At 43.9% G+C, this 21,617-nt stretch overlaps 1 protein-coding gene and 1 non-coding gene across 2 annotated transcripts; both read right to left on the minus strand.

Annotated features, from left to right (window-relative positions):
• Window positions 1–5,971: 5,971 nt before the first annotated feature.
• Window positions 5,972–6,352, minus strand: LOC137350436 (histone H2AX-like; the record flags this gene model as incomplete). Its single annotated transcript, XM_068015091.1, has 1 exon — window positions 5,972–6,352. A coding segment is annotated over exon 1 (381 nt), but the record flags the coding sequence as incomplete, so codon positions are not given.
• Window positions 6,353–10,308: 3,956 nt separating this feature from the next.
• On the minus strand, window positions 10,309–10,382 carry trnat-ugu (transfer RNA threonine (anticodon UGU)). The gene has a single exon. It is a non-coding gene; the product is annotated as a tRNA-Thr (tRNA).
• Between the last annotated feature and the right edge of the window lie 11,235 nt (window positions 10,383–21,617).

Consider the following 21,617-nt stretch of genomic DNA (forward strand, 5'->3'; position numbering starts at 1 on the left):
TTGGGGATTTCAACTATCCCAATATCAACTGGGATACAAACAGTGTGAAGGGCACAGAGGGCACAAAATTCCTGAACTGCATTCAAGAGAACTTTAATAGCCAGCACATCACAAGTCCAATGAGAGGGGGCACAATTCTAGAGCGAGTCTTCAGTAATGAAGCTGGGCAAGTAGCAGTGGGTGACCATTTTGGAGATAGCATTTTTTTATTCATTCATGGGATTTTGGGCGTCGCCGGCCAGGTCAGCATTTATTACTCATCCCTAATTGCCCTTGGGAAGGTGGTGGTGAGCTGCCTTCTTGAACCGCTGCAGTCCATTTGGGGTAGGTGCACCCACAGTGCTATTCAGAATGGAGTTCCAGGATTTTGACCCAGTGACAGTGAAGGATCAGCGATATAGTTCCAGGTCAGGATGGTGTGTGTCCTGGTGGGGAACTTGCAGGTGGTGGCGTTCCCATGCATTTTCTGCCCTTGTACTTCTAGTTGGCAGAGGTCACAGGTTTGGAAGGTGCTGTTCAAGGAGCCTTGGTGCATTGCTGCAGTGCATCTTGTAGATGGTACACACTGCTGCCACTGTGCGTCGGTGGTGGAGGGAGTGAATGTTTGTAGATGGGGTGCCAATCAAGTGGGCTGCTTTGTCCTGGATGGTGTTGAGCTTCTTGAGTGTTGTTGGAGCTGCACCTATCCAGGCAAGTGGAGACTATTCCAACACACTCCTGACTTGTGCCTTGTAGATGGTGGACAGGCTTTGGGGAGTCAGGAGGTGAGTTACTCGCCTCAGGATTCCTAGCCTCTGACCTGCTCTTGTAGCCACGGTATTTATATGGCTACTCCAGTTCAGCTTCTGGTCAATGGTGCCCCTAGGATGTTGATAGTGGGGGATTCAGCAATGGTAATGCAATTGAATGTCAAGGGGAGTTAGTTCGATTCTCTCTTGTTGGTGATGGTCAATGCCTGGCACTTGTGCGGCCCGAATGTTACTTGCCGCTTATCAGCCCAATCCTGGATATTGTCCATGTCTTGCTGCATTTCTACACAGAAATGCTTCAGTATCTGAGGAGCCATGAATGGTACTGAACATTGTGCAATCATCAGCGAACATCCCCACTTCTGACCTTATGATTGAAGGAAGGTCATTGATGAAGCAGCTGAAGATGGTTGGGCTGAGGACATTACCCTGAGGAGCGCCTGCAGTGATGTCCTGGAGCTCAGATGATTGACCTCCAACAACCACAACCATCTTCCTTTGCGCTAGGTATGACTTCAGCCAGTGGAGGGTTTTCCCATTGACCTCAGTTTTGCTCGGGCTCCTTGATGCCATACTCGGTCAAATACTGCCTTGATGTCAAAGGCAATCACTCACACCTCACCTCTTTTGTCCATGTTTGAACCAAGGCTGTCATGAGGTCAGGAGCTGAGTGGCCCTGGCAGAACCCAAACTGAGTGTCACTGAGGCAGGTTATTGCTAAGCAAGTGCCGCTTGATGGCACCTTCCATCATTTTACTGATGATTGAGAGTAGACTTATGGGGCCTAAAGTGATGGAAGGTGTCATCAACATTGCCATCAAGCAGCACTAGCAGATATGTCCTTTAGGATTCGGCCAGTAGAGATGCTCCCGAGCCACTCTTGGTGATGGACATTGAAGTCCCCCACCCAGAGTACATTCTGTGCTCTTGCCACCCTCAGTGCTTCCTCCAAGTGCTGTTCAACATGGAGGAGTACTGACTCATCAGCTGAGGGAGGGCAGTAGGTGATAATCAGCAGGAGGTTTCCTTGTCCATTGTTTGATCTGATGCCATGAGACCTCATGGGGTCCAGAGTCGATGTTGAGGACTTCCAGGGCAATTCCCTCTCTACTGTACCGACACCTCTGGTGAGTCTGTCCTGCCCGTGGGACAGGACATACCTAGGGATGGTGATGGCAGTGTCTGCGACATTGCCTGTAAGGTATGATTCTGTGAGTATGACTACGTCAGGCTGTTGCTCTCCCAACTTAACACAAGCCACCAGATGTTACTAAGGAGGACTTTGCAGGGTCGACAGCGCTGGGTTTGCCATTGTCATTTCTGGTGCCCAGGTCGACGCCGGGTGGTCCGTCTGCTTTCATTCCTTTTTATTGACTTCATAGTGTTTAGTTTCAACTGAGTGGCTCGCTCGGCCATTTCAGAGGGCATGTAAGAGTCAACCACATTGCTGTGGGTCTGCAGTCGCATGCAGGCCAGACAAGAACAGCAGATTTCCTTCCCTAAAGGGCATTAGTAAACCAGATGGGTTTTTACAACCATCGACAATGGTTTCATGGCCATCATTAGACTTGCTTTTTAATTGCAGATTTATTATTTGGATTTAAATTTCAATGGTGGGATTTGAACCCACGTCCCCTGAGCAATACCCTAGGTGTCTGGGTTACTAATCCACTGACAAGTCCACTGACAAGACCACTACGCCACCACCACCCCTAGTGACCATACTGCAATTAGTTTTGGCATAATCATGTAAAAGGACAAAGATACAACAGAAGTAAAAGTTCTAAATTGGGGGAAGGCAAATTTTACAAAACTGAGAGGTGACTTGGTGGATGTGGACTGGATACAACTACTTGAAGGAAACCCCAAAGATGTTCTATCAGTACATTAAGAGCAAGAGGATAACTAAGGAAAGGGTACGGCCGATCAGACATGTACAAGGGAACGTATGAGTGGATGCAGAAGATGTGTGTGGGGTTCTTAATGAGTTTTTGTCTCTGCCTTCACAAAGGAGAGGGATGATGCAGACAAAGAAGAGGAGTGTGAAATATTAGATACGATAAGCATAATGAGAGTGGAAGTACTAGAGAGTCTGACATCCTTCAAAATGAATAAATCACCAGGGCCGGATGATTTGCATCTGAGGTTGTTACAGGAAGCCAGGGAGGAAATAGTGGATGCGCTGAGGATCATCTTCAAATCCTCACTGGATATGGGGGAGGTGCCGGAGGATTGGAGGTCTGCGAACGTTGTACTATTATTTAAAAAGGATGTGAGGGATAGGCCAAATAATTATAGGCCGGTCAGTCTGGCCTCGGTGGTGGGTAAATTATTAGAATCAATTCTGAGGGACAGGATAAACTGCCACTTAGAAAGGCACGGATTAATCAGGGATAGTCAGCATGGATTTGTTAAGGGAAGGTCATGTCTCACTAACTTGATTGAGTTTTTTGAGGAAGTAACAAGAAACATTGATGAGGATAGTGTGGTGGATGTGGTCTACATGGATTTTAGTAAGGTCCCACATGGCAGACTGGTCAGTAAAATGAAAGCCCATGGAATACAGAGGAATGTGGCAGGTTGGATCCAAAATTGACTCAGTGACAGGAAACAAAGGATAGTTATCGACGGATGTTTTTGCGAATGCAAAGCAGTTTTCAGTGGCATTCCACAGGGCTCAGTGTTGGGTCCCTTGCTGTTTGTGGTATATATTAATGATTTGGAATTAAATGTGGGAGGTATGATTGGGAAATTTGCTGATGACACAAAAATTGGCCGTGTAATTGATAGTGAGGAGGATAGCTGTAGACTTCAGAATGATATGAATGGATTGGTTGAGTGGGCGGAAAAATGGCAAATGGAATTCAATCTGGAGAAGTGTGAGGGAATGCATTTGGGGAGGGCAAACAAAGCAAGGGAATACACAATAAACGGGAAGATATTGAGAGGGGTAGAAGAAGTGAGAGACTTTGGAGTGCATGTCCACAGGTCCTTGAAAGTGGCAGGACAGGTAGATAGAGTGGTGAAGAAGGCATATAGAATGCTTTCCTTTATTGGCCAAGGTATAGAATAGAAAAGCAGGGATGTAGTGCTAGAACTGTATAAAACGGCGGTTAGGCCACAGCTGGAGTATTGCGTACAGTTCTGGTCATCACATTACAGAAAGGACATAATTGCTCTGGAGAGAGTACAGAGGAGATTTACAAGAACGTTGCCAGGGCTTGAAAGTTGCAGCTATGAGCAAATATTGGAGCGGCTCGGGTTGTTTTCCTTAGAACAGAGGAGTCTGAGGGGTGACTTGAATGAGGTGTACAAAATTATGAGGCGCCCAGACAGAGTGGACAGTAAGGACCTGTTTCCCCTGGTGGGGAGGTCAGTTACCAGGGGGCACAGATTTAAGGTGATTGGTAGAAGGATTAGAGGGGACATGAGGGGAAACGTTTTTACCCAGAGGGTGGTGGGTGCCTGGAATTCGCTGACAGGAATGGTGGTGGAGGCAGAAGCCCTCAACTCATTTAAAAATACCTGGACATGCACCTGAAGTGCTGTAACCTGCAAGTCTACGGATCAGGTGCTGGAAGGTGGGAATAGATTGGGTGGCTAGTTTTTTCGGCCAGAGCAAACGCGATGGGCTGAATGGGCTCCTTCTGTGCCCTAATTTTTCTATGATTCTATGGAAATTGCCAGCACTGACACAGATCATTTCATTAGTACATTGATATTGGACTGACTAGAAAAGATCGGATGTCCACCAAAGCTACTAAGTATCATCACCTCATTCCATGACAATATGAAAGGCACAATTCAACATGGTGGCTCCTCATCAGAGCCCTTTCCTATCCTGAGTGGTGTGAAACAGGGCTGTGTTCTCGCACCCACACTTTTTGGGATTTTCTTCTCCCTGCTGCTTTCACATGCGTTCAAATCCTCTGAAGAAGGAATTTTCCTCCACACAAGATCAGGGGGCAGGTTGTTCAACCTTGCCCGTCTAAGAGCTAAGTCCAAAGTACGGAAAGTCCTCATCAGAGAACTCCTCTTTGCTGACGATGCTGCTTTAACATCTCACACTGAAGAATGCCTGCAGAGTCTCATCGACAGGTTTGCGTCTGCCTGCAATGAATTTGGCCTAACCATCAGCCTCAAGAAAACGAACATCATGGGGCAGGATGTCAGAAATGCTCCATCCATCAATATTGGCGACCACGCTCTGGAAGTGGTTCAAGAGTTCACCTACCTAGGCTCAACTATCACCAGTAACCTGTCTCTAGATGCAGAAATCAACAAGCGCCTGGGTAAGGCTTCCACTGCTATGTCCAGACTGGCCAAGAGAGTGTGGGAAAATGGCGCACTGACACGGAACACAAAAGTCCGAGTGTATCAGGCCTGTGTCCTCAGTACCTTGCTCTACGGCAGCGAGGCCTGGACAACGTATGCCAGCCAAGAGCGACGTCTCAATTCATTCCATCTTCGCTGCCTTCGGAGAATACTTGGCATCAGGTGGCAGGACTATATCTCCAACACAGAAGTCCTTGAAGCGGCCAACACCCCCAGCTTATACACACTACTGAGTCAGCGGCGCTTGAGATGGCTTGGCCATGTGAGCCGCATGGAAGATGGCAGGATCCCCAAAGACACATTGTACAGCGAGCTCGCCACTGGTATCAGACCCACCGGCCGTCCATGTCTCCGTTATAAAGACGTCTGCAAACGTGACATGAAATCGTGTGACATTGATCACAAGTCGTGGGAGTCAGTTGCCAGCATTCGCCAGAGCTGGCGGGCAGCCATAAAGACAGGGCTAAATTGTGGCGAGTCGAAGAGACTTAGTAGTTGGCAGGAAAAAAGACAGAGGCGCAAGGGGAGAGCCAACTGTGCAACAGCCCCAACAAACAAATTTCTCTGCAGCACCTGTGGAAGAGCCTGTCACTCCAGAATTGGCCTTTATAGCCACTCCAGGCGCTGCTTCACAAACCACTGACCACCTCCAGGCGCGTATCCATTGTCTCTCGAGATAAGGAGGCCCAAAGAAAGATAAGGAGAAGCTAGTTAAACACATAATGGTGAAAGGAATGGAAGATAGCGTTGGTTGTTCCAGATGAAGAGGGATAGACAGAGGTGTGGGTACAGCAGACTTCAGACAGTAATCAGCCCTTTCAGATACTGTGGGTGGCTCTGAAAAGAGCCTTTGCGTATTTGAAAAAATTCTGGCAGATTGACTTGGTTTTGGTGCCCGGAGCGCTGGTTTTCTTGGGCAGCAACACGGCCTGGATATTAGGCAGCACCCTACCCTGAACGATGGTCACCCCTCCCAGCAGCTTGTTGAGCTCCTCATCATTGAGGACGGCCAGCTGTAGGTGGCTGGGGATGATGCAGGTCTTCTTGTTGTCCCTGGCCGCGTTACCGCCCAGTTCGAGGATTTCAGAGGTCAGATATTCGAGCACAGCAGCCAGATAGACTTGGGCTCTGGCACCCACACGCTCAGCATAGTTACCCTTTCTCAGGAGCCTGTGAACACGGCCCACCGGGAACTGCAGTCCAGCCCGGGAGGAGCGAGACTTGGCCTTGGACCGAGCTTTCCCGTTGGTCTTTCCTCTTCCAGACATTTCCACAATCTCACAAATACTTTCACAATGAATGGATAATTTCGTCAGCATTAAACATACACATGGGGTAGTCAGGATGGTCGAGCAGTCTGAGACGGTTCATTCAGATCACAATTCTCTCTGCAGGGGTGGGTTCAAATTCCCCTTCTGATAAGTTGTGTTTTGACATGACTAGAGGTATTTGGGAGTAGCGATGAAGAACAAACAGAGATCACGAAAGAATATTGACAAGCAAAATCAAAACAAATCCAAAGATGTTTCATCAATACATTGCAGTCAGAGGCAACTGAGGAAAGAGTAGGGCCCATCAAAGACCTAAAAATGTAACCTATGTGTCAGTGTGGAAGATGTTGGTATGTTTATTAATGAATATTTTACTGTCTTCGCAAATGAGGGGGTGATGCAGATATTGTAATTAAGGAGAAGGAGTGTGAAGTATTGGACATGATAAACTGAGGGAGAGAAGAAGTATAAATGGGATTAACATCCTTGAAAGTGGATAAATCATCAGGGCCGGATGAAATGTACCACAGGCTGTTAAAAGAAGCCAGGAAGGAAATAGTGGAAGGTCTGACCATCAGTTTCCAATCCCTCACTGGATACGGGTGTGATGTCAGAGGATTGGAGGTCTCGTAACACTGCAATAAAAGCAAAATTCTGCAGATGCTGCAAATCTGAAATAAAAACTAGTTGCATTGGAAATACACAGCAGATCTGGCAGCAACTGTGGAGAGAGAAGCAAAGTTAACGTTTCTGTTCTGATGAAAGGTCACTGACCTGAAATGTTAACTTTGTTTCTCTCTCCACAGATGCTGCCAGACCTGCTGTGTATGTCCAGCACTTTTTGTTTTTATTGCTAACATTGCACCATTCTTGAAAAAGGAAGCAAGTGATGGACCAAATAATTAAAGGCCAGTCAGCCTAACCTCAATAGTGGGCGAATTATTGGAATTAATTCTGAGAGACAGGATAAACTGTCACTTAGAAAGGCACAGATTAATCAAGTATCATCAGCATGGATTTGTTCAGGGAAGCTCCTGTCTGACTAACTTGATTGAATGTTTTTGAAGAAGTAACAAGGAGGATTGATGAGGATAGTGCAGTTGATCTGATCTACATGGATTTTAGCAAGACTTTTGACAAGGTCCCACATGGCAAACTGGTTAAAAAAAATAAAAGCACATGGGATCCAGGGGAATGTAGCAAGCTGGACACAAAATTGGTTCAGTGGCAGGAAACAAAAAGGAATTGGTTACAGGTGTTTTTGCAACTGGAGGACTGTTTCCAGTGGTGTTCCACAGGGCTCAGAACTAGGTCCCCTGCTTTTTGTGGCATATATTAATGATATGGACATAAATGCAGAGGGCACAATCAAGATGTTTGCAGATGACACAAAAATTGTCCGTGTTGTTGATAGGGAGGAGGATAGCTGTACACTGCAGGAAGATATCAATAGACTGGTCAGGTGGGCAGAGAAGTGGTAAATGGAATTCAAATTGGACAAGTGTGAGGTGATGCATTTGGGAGGTCAAAAAAGGCAAAGGAATACACAATTAATGGTAGAACACTGAACGGTGCAGAGGAAGTGAGAGACGTTGGAGTGAATGTCCACAGATCCCTGAAGTAGCAGTACAGGTCAATAAGGTGGTTCAGCAGGTATATGGAATCCTTTCCTTTATTAGCTGAGGTACAGAATATAAGGGTGATCTGGGTATCCATGTCAATAAGTCACTGAAAGCTAACATGCAGGTGCAGCAAGCAATTAGGAAGGCTAATAGTATGTTAGCCTTTATCACAAGAGGATTTGAGTACAGGAGTAGTGAATTCTTGCTTCAATTGTACAGAACCTTGGTTAGACCGCACTTGGAGTACTGTGTGCAGATTTGGTCTCCTTACCTTAGGAAGGATATTATTGCCATGGAGGGAGTTCAACGAAGGTTCATCAGACTTGTTCCTGGGATGGTGGGACTGTTCTATGAAGAGAGATTGGGAAACTGGGGCTGTATTCTCTAGAGTTTCAAAGAATGAGAGGTGATCTCATTGAAACCTACAAAATATTTAAAGGACAGTCAGGGTAGATGCAGCTAAGATGTTTCATCTGGATGGGGAGTCGAGAACCAGAGGCTCAATTTCAAAATAAGGGTGAAGCTCCTTAGGACAGAGATGAGGAGAAATTTCTTTACACGGAGGGTTGTGAATCTTTGGAATTCTGTACCCCAGAGGGCTGTGGAAGCTCAGTCGTTGAGTATGTTTAAAGCAGAGATTGACAGATTTCTAAATACAAATGACATCAGGGAATATGAGGAAAGTGTGGGGAAAAGGGCATTGAAGCGGATGATCAGCCATGATCATATTGAATGGTGGGGCAGGCTCGATGGGCTGAATGGCCGACTCCTGCTCCTATGTTCCTATGTTCCTAACTCCACATGATCGGCGAGGCACAGCCTCAGGCCGACTTGTCAGGTGGTGTAAACAGATATCACTGCTTCTGATCTTCACCAGAACAGAGAGTGAGATGTAACATTGATCATCAAACAGACTGTGAGAGAATACAACAGAATAAAACACATGGAGAGACACTGTGGAATAACAAATAGATTTGATTGGAACATTGACTTTGATTGGAATGGATAAAACACCAGAAACAGCAGATTAAATTGGGATTCTCATCATTATATTGATCTGGGACAGAAAAGAGAAACTGATGGAAAGAAGGGAAGAAGGAAGAAAAGAAAGGATGGAACTGTTCAGTTTTTTCAGTTTTTTCACTTGCCCATCAAAGCTGGATAAAAAAAAAAGTTGCAAATAACAGAGAATTTCACCAAAAAGGGAGATTAAATGCTGCCGAAACCTTGGATCGAAGGATGCCCCAACAGATCACCTGTTTAACTGTCTCCTCACTGGGGGATTTTAATCAGTGAGCAATATTATTCTCTACCTTTCTTTGTTAAATGAACCCAGAACTGTCACTTGGAATTAATATCTGTGTTCCGACTCCTGAGTAATAAAGTTGTGAGTTTCTCGATATTTTCGGGACACATTTCCTGCTGAAAGAACTAAGAACTCTTTTCTAATTTACACAATACTATATACACATTCATCAAGCCTCCTAAGCTGGCATCCTTGGTGCTGCTCTCTCCTCCCAAACCTCATCTCCTGTGACTGTTACATCATCACTCTGACAGTGGGAGTGATTGATCCCAATGTCTTCAGCATTAACCCTTTACATCCTTATACTACACTGTCTGTCCAAAAAAATGGGTGGAGGGAACTTGATTTATCGAAACACTAACAGCTGCCAGTTGAAAATCAACTCAAACCCATCAGCGAGAGAGAGAGAGACTGTCAGAGAACTTCCTGCATCCAGTCCTGACCCTGTCACACTCAGCAGATGCTCACCCAGACCCCACTCTCATCAACACTGAACATTGTTACCGAGACACTTCAAATACTGTTTATAAAAGGCTGGAAAGGTCAAAGTTCACACAGCTTTATTGAACAGAACAAAGTTTAATATCTTCTGACCGTTTCTCGGTAACCACATGAGACATAGGTTTTCTTATTTGGTTCCTTTGATTTTTCTTGTTGCTGACTGACAAATATTCCAAACCTCAGATCAACCCTCCCACTTGCGTCATGTCCCAATCTCAGTCACAAGCAACACATAACGACACAAACACTCTGAAACATACAACGCAGTCACACTTTCCTTCAGTGACATTAATGTCGAGCTGTTTTCCAGGTTGAATGCAACTGTGAACAAATTTGTTTCAAAGAAGTTGCCTTTGAAATATCAGGACTGAATTTCTGGACAAGGAGGAACAGCCATTCCAAACTCACATCCTTCACAAGGCTGTGACGAAAATTCATCATGTAATTTGAATTCTCACTTAAAGTTCAGCAGACACAGATGGAAGCGATTGATAAAGTAACTTCGACATCACAAATGTGAAACAAGGCTCTACTGGGAATTGAACCCAGGCTCTCCTGTTTACAAGACAGGTGCTTTAACCAACTAAGCTACAGAGCCAGATGTTGTTAAAGTTAAAATCAGAGGAGTGCACTATTTATTCTCATATAATAACAATATCAAAGCAAAATACAGCAGATGCAGGAAATCTCAAATAAAAACAAGAAATGCTGGAAATACTCATCAGGTCCGGCAGCATCTGTGCAGAGAGAAGCAGAGTTAACGTTTCAGGTCAATGACCCTTCTTCAGACCCTTCTATATATTCTCATCCCACTTCTCCACAGGTCACAACATATATTTTAACTTTTCCCACTTCCTGAAACAGTCAATCATATACTCTATTCTTCCCAGAACAGAAGACACTGACCATGTTTCTTTAATGAACAGCAAAATTATCAGTTTATTACAGAACAAGTTTTAACTAGTCATGAAATAAAGCATAAATACACTGGTAGAAATTTTAAAAGTTCCCTTTTTACCTTAACCAACATTTAAAGCCCCTTTCTTCCCACAGCCCCACACATGCACACATACATACACCGGTTAACTGAAAAAAAAAAGAATTATTTTTTACAATTCTGAGTTCTGTTAAAGACAAAAACAACACTTGGGCTGATTACTTGTTCATTCCTGAAGAAAACAGCAGATGAGATATGTTGTTCCAAAACTGGCATACAGTCTAACTTCTGAGTGTGCGTAGACAGGTCACTAGGGTCTTTTAGAACAGTTTTTTAGAGGCAGTGTTGAAAATTAATTTTAGCAGGCTTTCTTCAAAGACAGGAGAAGAGATGAATTGACACAGTGAAGTTCTCAGGGTCTTTTAAAGATTTGCTGCAAAACAACGTGGGTTGTGATCTTTTCTCCTTCCTTGACACTTCTTCAGGCTAACTTTATCAGCTGCTCACTCCAGAAGGTAAAACACAATGACTGCTACAAATAAAAGCTTGTGATTGTTCTGCCCTCTTCGGTGAGTGCTGCTGCTGCCGGGTTTGTCCAATCAAGAGGCGCAACTGACTTCTCTGTCCACATTTCCCCCTGTTACCAGGGTTTCTGTTCTACATTCAACTTGAGTCATGTGACAACCAGTAAACATAGTTGCCAAATTAATACTTTCAGTACCCTCTTGAAAAAGAACTGGTCTGACATTTTGACGATGAATTCCTCAAAAAAAATTTCACAAAAAAAAATTCAAAATCACTTCCATAACATCATGTACTTTCCCTGAGCTACAGGTTATTGCAAGACTCTCTGGCTGTGTTTATTTTTGTTGATTTTGCACTCAGGTTCTTTCTGAATCCATGTGTTTGCAGAACTTTGTCAGTGAGAAACATGGAGATATGCTTAAAGATTTCCCTGCAAATTATTCATATCTCCGTCTTTCTCCGAACTTTGTAGAAACACATTAATGTGGGAATCACACACATCAGGCCGTCAAACCTCTCCGTTAAACATTGAAAGGTGACAGTGTTTATTGTGACGGGGTTCCATTTATTCAGACACATCTGGTATAAAAGTGTTCAAGAAATGATTCACACAGGTAATGTATTTGTATATTATGTGCATGACATAATGACGCAAATAAACAATTCCTTGCACTTGCCACGCTTGGTGTATATTTTCTCTGCTGATGCCCCCTGAATATATTGGAGAAAATGGTGATGAGGATGAGATAAAAGTCCGTAAATATAGGCAGCAAACAGCAGCAGGGACTGCAGTGAACAGGATCAGCTAGCTCCTGGTGACCTACCTGCTCGGATGGTTGAGATTTTAGGTGGATTGTGTGAAGCCTGGGCCACAGAATGTCTCTTCAGTTGAATGAGATACCGCAGGGTCTTCCTGTGCATCTGATTCAAATTGCTTATTTGGGACAATATGGCTGCACACATATGGGATACATCGGAAGGTGAGGAACTTATGAGAGGGCTTGAGAACCATTCAGTTCATATATTGAAAGAATGGACATGTTTTTCAGAGCTAATAACATTTTGGAATTTGAAGGTGAAAGTGCAGAGGTCAAGGCAATTCTTGAGGGCAAGAAAGCTATTTTGCCAATGGAAATTAGCCTGGAAGTGTATGACCAGCTAACAAAGCTTCCTGCTCCCATCAAGGCAAAGGATGTGCCATTCAAAACAATCATCACCAAGTTGGAGGAACATTTCAACCCGAAGCCACTAGAGATCACGGCAAGCTAGAAATTTGGAAGCAGAAATCAGAAAAGTAGTGAAACAGTTGGTGAGTACATTGTGGCATGAAGAATTTATCACTACATTGCAACTTTGGCATATTCTTAGACCGTGCATTATGAGACAGATTTGTGCTTATATTGGTGGATGAGAAAAGATACTAAACACACAAAATCTCACATTCGAGCTCGCATGTAAGATTGCTCTTTCCATGGAGATTGCATCAAAGAATGCTCGAGAATTTCATCCTGTGCCAGTGATTGTAACACACTTCAGGGGAACTTAAAAAAACTGGTAAAATGCGCTTTCACATGGCAGATAAAATTTACACAGAGAATTGTGAAGAGATACAATTTGGGAGGAAGAATAAGGAGAGGCCATATAAATGAAATGTTACAATTCTAAAGTGGGTGCCGGAACAGAGAGACAATGTACACCAATCTTAGAAGGTTTGAAAAGGCTTCAAAGAGCAAACAGGACAGTTGGCTTTATTAACAGAGACATATAGTAAAAGCAAATAAGTTATGATAAACCTTTATAAAATACTGGGTCTGAATGGCCTACTCCTGTACCTCCACAGAAAGCTTCCATTCCAGGTTTGCACACTCTCGTCAGGATCACTCTCCACAGATCCCGCCACTCCAGGCTCGGACACCCTCTTCAGGATCACTTTCCATAGATCCCACCACTCCACGCATGGATATCTCCCTCATGATCAGATCATCGGTCCTTAGTCCTGCCACATCCAGTCATGAATGATGGTGGACAATTAAATAACTAACCAGATGAGGAAGCTCCAAAAAATCCCCATCCTCAATGATGGTGGAGCCAAAGCTGAATCATTTACAACCATCTTCCATCAGAAATTGCTCAGTGGATGATTCATCTCGGCCTCCTGAGGTCCCCAGCATCACAGTTTCCAGTCTTCAGCCAATTTGATTCACTCCACATGATAGCAAGAAACAACTGAAGTCACTCGATACAGCAATGACAATAGGCCCTAACAACATCCCGGCTCTAGTACTGAAGACTTGTGCTCCAGAACTAGCTGCGCTCTCAGCCACACTGTTCCAGTTGAGCTACAACACAGGCATCTACCCGACAATGTGGAAAATTGCCCAAGTGTGCCCACTCCATAAAAAAAAAGCAGGACAAATCCAATCTGACCAATTACCACCCCATCAGTCTCCTATCAATCATCAGCAAAGTGATGGAAGATGTCATGAACAGTGCTATCAAGCACCAGACACTTAGCAATAATCTGCTCATCGATGCTCAGTTTAGGTTCTGCCAGGGTTCCTCGACTCCAGGCAAATACTTGGCAGGTAGAGTATAATGTGGGAAAATGTGAGGTTATCCACTTTGGTAAGAAGAATGGAAAAGCAAAATATTATTTAAATTGCGAGAGACTACAGAATGCTGCGGTATAGAAGGATCTGGGTGTCCTCGTACATGAATCACAAAAAGTTACCATGCAGGTAGAGCAAATAATTAGGAAGGCAAATGGAATGTTGCCCTTTATTTCAAGGGGGATGGAGTATAAAAGTAGAGAAGTCTTGCTGCAAATGCACAGGGTGTTGGTGAATCCACACCTGGAGTACTGTGTACAGTTTTGGTCTCCTTATTTAAGGAGGGATATACTTGCATTGGAGGCAGCTCAGAGAAGGTTCACTGGATTGATTCCTGTGATGAATTGGTTGTCTTATATGGAGAGTTGATCAGGTTGGACCTATACTCATTGGAGTTAAGAAAAATGATAGGTGATCGTATTGAGACATATAAGATTTTGAGGGGGCTTGACAGGGTGGATGCTGAGAGGATGTTTCCCCTCATGGTGGAATTTAGAACTAGGGGACACAGTTTCAGAATAATGGTCTTCCATTTCAGAAGGAAATGAGGAGGAATTTCTTCTCTCAGAGAGTCATTAATCTTTGGAATTCTCTACCACAGAGAGTAGTGGAGGCTGGGTCATTGCATGTCTTCAAGACTGAGTTTGACAGATTTTTATCCACAAGGAAGTCAAGGGTTATGGGGGGCAGGCAACAAAGTGGGGTTGAGGCCATGATCAGGTCAGCCATGATCCTATTGAATGGTGGAGCAGGCTCGAGGGGCCAAATGGCCTACTACTGCTAATATTTCTTCTGTTCTTATTTTTTATTGCAGCTTGGTTCAAACAGACACAAAAGAGTGGAGTTCTAGAGGAGAGGTGAGAGTGATTACCCTTGAGTGAGTGTGGCATCAAGGATCCCGAGCAAAATTGAAGTCAATGAGAATCAGGGGGAAAACTCTCCACTTGGTGGAGTCATACCTCGCACAAAGCAAGATGGTTGTGGTTAGTGGAGGCCAATCATCTCAGCCCAGGACATTGCCTCAGGAGTTTCTCAGGGTAGTGTCCTCAGCCCAAACATCCTCAGCTGTTTCATTGATCACTTTCCCTTCAACATAAGTCAGAAGTGGGAATGTTCGCTGATGACTCACAACTCCTCAGATACTGAAGCAGTCTGTGCCCACAAGCAGCGAGACCTGTACAAACTTCAGGCTTGAGCTGATAAGTGACAAGCAACCTTCTGGCCACACAACTGCTAAGCAGTGAACATCTCGATTGAGAGAGAATCAAACCATCTACCTTTTGATATTCAGCAGCATAATCATCACTGAATCCCCCACCATCAACATCTTGGGGGTTACCATTGACCAGAAACTAAACTGGACCAGTCACACCTATGCTGCAGCTATAAGTGCAGGTCAGAGATTACGAATTCTGCAGCAAGTATCTTGCCTCCTGACACCTCAAATCCTGTCCACCATGTACAAGGCACAAGTCAGGAGTGGGATGGAATACATCCCACTCAACAACACTCAAGAAGCTCAACACCATCCAGGAGAAAGCAGCCCACTTGATCAGCACCTAACCCACCACCTTAAACATTCACTTCCTCCACTACCAGTACACAGTGGCTGCAGTGTGTACCATCTCCATATGCACTGCAGTATCTCGCCAAGTATCCTTCAACAGCACCTTCCAAACCCGTGACCACTACCACCTCGAAGGACAAGGGCAGCAGATGCATGGGAACTCGCCATCTGCAGGTTCCCCTCTAAGTCACTCACCATCCTGACATGGAACTATATCGCCATTTCTTCACTGTTGTTGGGTCACAATCCTGGAACTCCCTCCCCAATAGCACTGTGGGTGTTCCTACACCATATGGACTGTAGCAGTTCAAAAAGGCAGCTCACCACCACATTCTCAACGGCAATAGGAATGGGTAATAAATGCTTGACTTATCAGCGATACTTGCGCCCATTAATGAATAAAAAACAAATCACTCTCCACAGATTCCCCACAATCTGGGCTTGGACATTTACTTCAGGAGCACAGAGCTTTATATAACTGTAACATGAGTTCCAATCTTCATATTCCATTCACTTTTCACATTATGTTTCTACCAGTCCACTAGCTTTTAGTGATTCAGTACTCGGGTCTCTGCGCCTCCGCAGTTTCTATCATCTCACCACTTAACAAAAAACACTCTGATCTATCTTTCGTAGGTACTAGATGACCCCTCATTTTAAACTCCATCTGCCAAAACATTGCTCACTCACTTAATCTATCAAGAAGATTTGAAAATAAATTTCTTGCCAAAGGATAATGTTCTGCTTCTGCTCCCTCGCCATTTGCTTTTCCCGTTAGTCGTTCACTTGGTGTAAATCCAGAGAAAGTAAAGATGGAAGGAAGGAAGGAGGGGAGGGAAAATCCTGCTCCGTTTCGTGATCCCTATTTGATCTTCATTCCAGTCCAATTTGGGTGAAGAATTCCAATTGTCTGTCTCAATTTTAATAAAGTATAAACAATTCTGGAACCACCGTCAAGATACTGACAAGAACAGGTTTCCAGGCCGACTTTACATTGAAGCTGTAAACAAGAATGCCACAGGAATTTGATAAACTAACGACAAGGATGGGATTCAAACCCACACGTGCACAGCACAATGGTTTAGTAGTCCATCGCCTTAACCTCTCAGCCACCACGGCATCTGGCAAGTAATAGAAGCACAACCGTCACCTTCACACAGATCCTGACTGTGCAGCCAGCTGTGTAATGATGGAAATGTAGCTTCTGTAAGTAAATGAAATTTCCATCACATCAGGTCATGGCCTGTTGGGAATGGAGCGGTGTGAAACATTTCCAGACCATGTCCAACACGTTTCTACTCAGTGTGAAAACCCACCACGGAAAGACTGGAACATACAATCATTTGATCACAGCATGATTAACATCACTCAGACACCTGAACCATTAGGTCACTGACGAAGTCATGACGACTTCGAATTTCTCATGAAATGACAACTGAACTAACTGACTGGAAGAATTGCTTCAACTCCACGTGATCAGCGAGGCACAGCCTCAGCCGACTTGTCAGGCGGTGTAAACAGATATCACTGCTTCTGATCTTCACCAGAACAGAGAGTGAGATGTAACATTGATCATCAAACAGACTGTGAGAGAATACAACAGAATAAAACACATGGAGAGACACTGTGGAATAACAAATAGATTTGATTGGAATGTTGAATTTTGATTGGAATGGATAAAACAGCAGAAACAGCAGATTAAATTGGGATTCTCATCATTATATTGATCTGGGACAGAAAAGAGAAACTGATGGAAAGAAGGGAAGAAGGAAGAATGGAATTGTTCAGTTTTTTCACTCGTCCATCAAAGCTGGATAAACAAAAGTTGCAAAAGTTGCAAATGCTGCCAAAACCTTGGATCGAAGGATGTCCCAACTGTTTAACTGTCTCCTCACTGGGGGATTTCAATCAGTGAGTAATATTATTCTCTATTTTTTTTGTTAAATGAACCCAGAACTGTAACTTGGAATTAATATCTGTGTTCCGACTCCTGAATAATAAAATTGTGAGTTTCTTGATATTATCTGGACACATTTCCTGCTGAAAGAACTAAGAACTCTTTTCTAATTTACACAGTACTATATACACACTCATCAAGCCTCCTCAGCGAGCATCCTTGGTGCTGCTCTCTCTTCTCCCAAACCTCATCCCATGTGACTGTTACATCATCACTCTGACAGTGGGAGAGGTTGATCCCACTGTCTTCAGCATTAACCCTTTACATCCTTATACTACACTGTGAATCAAAAAAAAAATGGTTAGAGGGAACTTCCTTCATTTATCGAAACACCAACAGCTGCCAGTTGTGAACCAACTCAAAACCATCAGAGAGAGAGAGAGAGAGAGACTGTCAGAGAACTTCCTGCATCCAGTCCTGACCCTGTCACGCTCAGCAGTTGCTCACCCAGACCCCACTCTCATCAACACTGAACATTGTCACTGAGACCCTTCAAATAATGTTTATAAAAGGCAGAAAAATTCAAAGTTCATCGCAGCTGGATTGATTGAAACTAAGTTTAATATCTTCTTACCACTAGGTAACCACATGAGAAAGTCCTTCGATCATTAGCATAAATTATCAGCTGTAAGAATGTTTGTCATTGGGTTGAATCATTTCTGTGAGAGGAATGTTCCAGCATCATAAACCAGGGGAACGTGTTGACTGAGCTGTGTCTTCATCTCTTCTGGACAGTTCACCCTTCATTCTGCTCTGATTCACTTTCCCAAAGCGGATCTACAGATTCTCAAATCTGGAGACTGGGTTTTCTTATTCGGTTCCTTTTGATTTTTCTTGCTCCTGAATGATAATATATTCCAACCTTGGATCAACCTTGCGTTGTGTCCCAGTCTCGGTTAAAAGCGACACATAATGGCACCAACACTCTGAAACATACAACATGGTCACACTCTGCTTCAGTGAGATTAATGTTGAGGCGGTTTCACGTCAAATGCAATTGTGAACAAATTTCTCTCGTGGAAATTGTGGGTGATTTGAGTATTTGCACTGAATTTCTGTGCAAGGAGGGACAGTTTCAAACAGCCATTCCCAAATCACTTCTTTCACAAAGACAAAGACTGTGCTGTCTTAACGTGTCACTCAACTTCACAAACAAATTTGAACTCGAAGTTCAGGGGAAGACAGAGATGTGAATGATTGACAGAGTAATCTTTAAATCATAACTTTCCGTTTCTTCACTGCAGTGAGGCTTTGTTGGGGTCTGAAGTTAGGTTCTGCTGTTTATTAGACAGAGGCTTTAACCAACTAAGCTACAGGGCAAAATCTCAAACACATCCTTTCCTGGAGTTGTGGGTTATTGCAGGACTATCTGTCTCTGGGTTCTTTCTGAATCCACAAGTTTGCAGATCTTTGTGAGTGAGAGACATGGAGATATGCTTCAAAGATTTCCCTGTAAATTATTCATATCTCCATCTTTTCCTGAACTTTGAACAAACACATTACTGTGGGAATCACACACATCTGGCCCTCACACTCGTCCGCTAAACATTGAAAGGTGACAGTGTTTATTGTGAGGGGATCCATTTATTCAGACACATCTTGATCGGGACGTGTTTCACACATGTAATGTTTTTGTATATTATGTTTATGATGTAATATTGCAAATAAACATTTCCTTGCACTTGTCGCATTTGGTCTCCATTTTCTCTGCTGATGACCCCTGAATATATTGGAGAAAATGGTGATGAGGATGAGATAAAAGTCTGTAAATATAGGCAGCAAACAGCAGCAGGGACTGCAGTGAACAAGAACAGCCAGCTCCTGGTGACCTACCTGCTCAGATGGTGGAGATTTTAAGTGGATTGTGTGAAGCCTGTGCTACAGACTGTCTCCTCAGTTGAATGAGATGCCCTAGGGTAAAGCATGGCTACCCGACCCGACTCCGACCAGACCGGATGACATGTGTCAGGTTCGGGTCGGGTCTCTCTTCCGTGTCCGGCATTCGGGTTCGTGACGGGTCGGGCTGGAGGCGGACACAGTGCTGCCTTGCTCAGGGAGGGAACTTCTGCATGATTCCGCAGGAATAGCCAGCTTTCGGAATGGAGGATCACAACATTTGGACAAGGTATGTTTGATATAATTAACTTTATTATGGTAGTCGGGTCGGGTCGGGTCGGTTCAGGTCGGGTGCGGGAAAAAAATCAAAGGACTCGGGCCCGGGTCAGGTTCAGGTTGGATGTGGTCAGGTCGGGCCGGGTCGGGTTTCAATTTCATAAATGAGCAGGCCTTTACCGCAGGGTCTTAGTGTGCATCAGATTCAAAGTGATTATTTGGGACAATATGGTTGCACCCAAGGGATACATCAGAAGGCTCGGAACATATGAGAGGGCTCGAGAACCATTCAGTTCATATATTGAAAGAATGGAAATGTTTTTCAGAGCTAATAACATTTTGGAACTTGAAGGTGAAAGTGAAGAGGTCGAGACTCAGAATAAGGCAATTCTTGAGGGCAAGAAAGTAATTTTGCGAATGGAAATTAGTCTGGAAGTGTATGACATGCTAACAAATCTTCCTGCTCCCATCAAGGCAAAAGATGTGAATTCAAAACAATCATCACCAAGTTGGAGGAACATTTTAACCCTAAGCCACTAGAGATCACGGCAAGCTAGAAATTTGGAACCAGAAAGCAGAAAAGTAGTGAAATAGTTGGTGAGTACATTGTGGAACTGAAGAATTTATCACTACATTGCAACTTTGGCACATTCTTAGACCGTACATTACGAGACAGATTTGTGCTTATATTGGTGGATGAGAAAAGATACTAAACACACAAAATCCTACATTTCAGCTAGCGTGTAAGATTGCTCTTTCCATGGCGATAGCATCAAAGAATGCTGGGGAATTTAGTCTTCTGCCAGTGACAGTAACACACTTCAGGAGAAGATAAAAAAAACTGTCAAAATGGGCTTTCACATGGCAGATAAAATTTTACACAGAGAAGTGTAAAGTGATAAAGTTTGGGAGGAAGAATGAGACAATGTGCACCAACCTTAGAAGGTTTGAAAATGTTGCTAAAAGCAAACAGGACACTTGGCTTTATTCATAGAGGCATAGAGTAAAAGCAAATAAGTTATACTAAACCTTTATAAAACACTGGGGCTGAATGGCCTACTCCTGCACCTCCACAGAAAGCTTCCACTCCAGGCTCGGACACCCTCTTCAGGATCACTCTCCATACATCCTGCCACTTCATGCACGGATATCTCCCTCAGGATCAGATCACAGCTCCACAGTCCTGCCACATCCAGTTGTGAATGGTGGTGGATAATTTAATAACTAACAAGATGAGGAGGCTCCAAAAACACCCACATCCTCAATGATGGTGGAGCCGAGCACGTCAGTGCAAAAGGCAAAACTGAAGCATTTGCAACCATTTTCAGTCAGAAATATTAAGTGGATTTGATCTGTGCTAATTTCAGCTCCTCATGCTCGCTGGTTCCTTGATTCTCTGGTGCTAATTTCTGAGTAAATCATGCAGCTTGACAATTGGAGCCAAAGAAAAAGACACAGGAGAGGTTGAAAGTGCCAAAACATGGGATTGAACCAAGAACTGTGATTTTTAGTGCAATGCAAATCCAGCTGATCTATTTCAGCCACACACTAAAACCAGCCTTCGCTCATTGCTTTGGAAGACAATGTTTACATTCAAGTGTTTGTCAAAATTTACAGAACACAACATGAGTAATATTTCCCATTGTTTTCTCAGCACTGATGGAATGTGAAGCGGGAGACAGCCAGAAGTCCCACTGATCCACACTGACCCAGAGCTGAGAGTGAAATGAGATAAAGTTCAATCTTTAGCAGCGAGACGCTGGAGAGGCGTAAGAGTCCTGAACCAAGGAGAAACTTTCTGATATAGTAAAAGCAAAATACTGCATATGCTGGAAATCTGAAATAAAAACAAAGGTGCTGGAAATACTCAGCAGGTCTGGCAGCATCTGTGGAGAGAGAAACAGAGTTAAAGTTTCAAGTCTGTGACCTTTCATTAGAACTGCCAAAGGTTAGAAAAGAATTAGGTTTTAAACAAGTGAAGGAGAGGGGCCTGGGGGAGAGAACAAAGGGGAAGGTGTTTGATAGGGCAGAGGGCAGGAAAGATTAAATAACAAAGTTGTCCTGGGACAAAGGCAAAGAGTCCGTTAATGCTTGTGGTCAAAGACAAAGCATTTGTCCAGAGAGAG

Source organism: Heterodontus francisci, chromosome 35, assembly GCF_036365525.1.
Source record: "Heterodontus francisci isolate sHetFra1 chromosome 35, sHetFra1.hap1, whole genome shotgun sequence".
Taxonomy (NCBI): Eukaryota; Metazoa; Chordata; class Chondrichthyes; order Heterodontiformes; family Heterodontidae; genus Heterodontus; species Heterodontus francisci.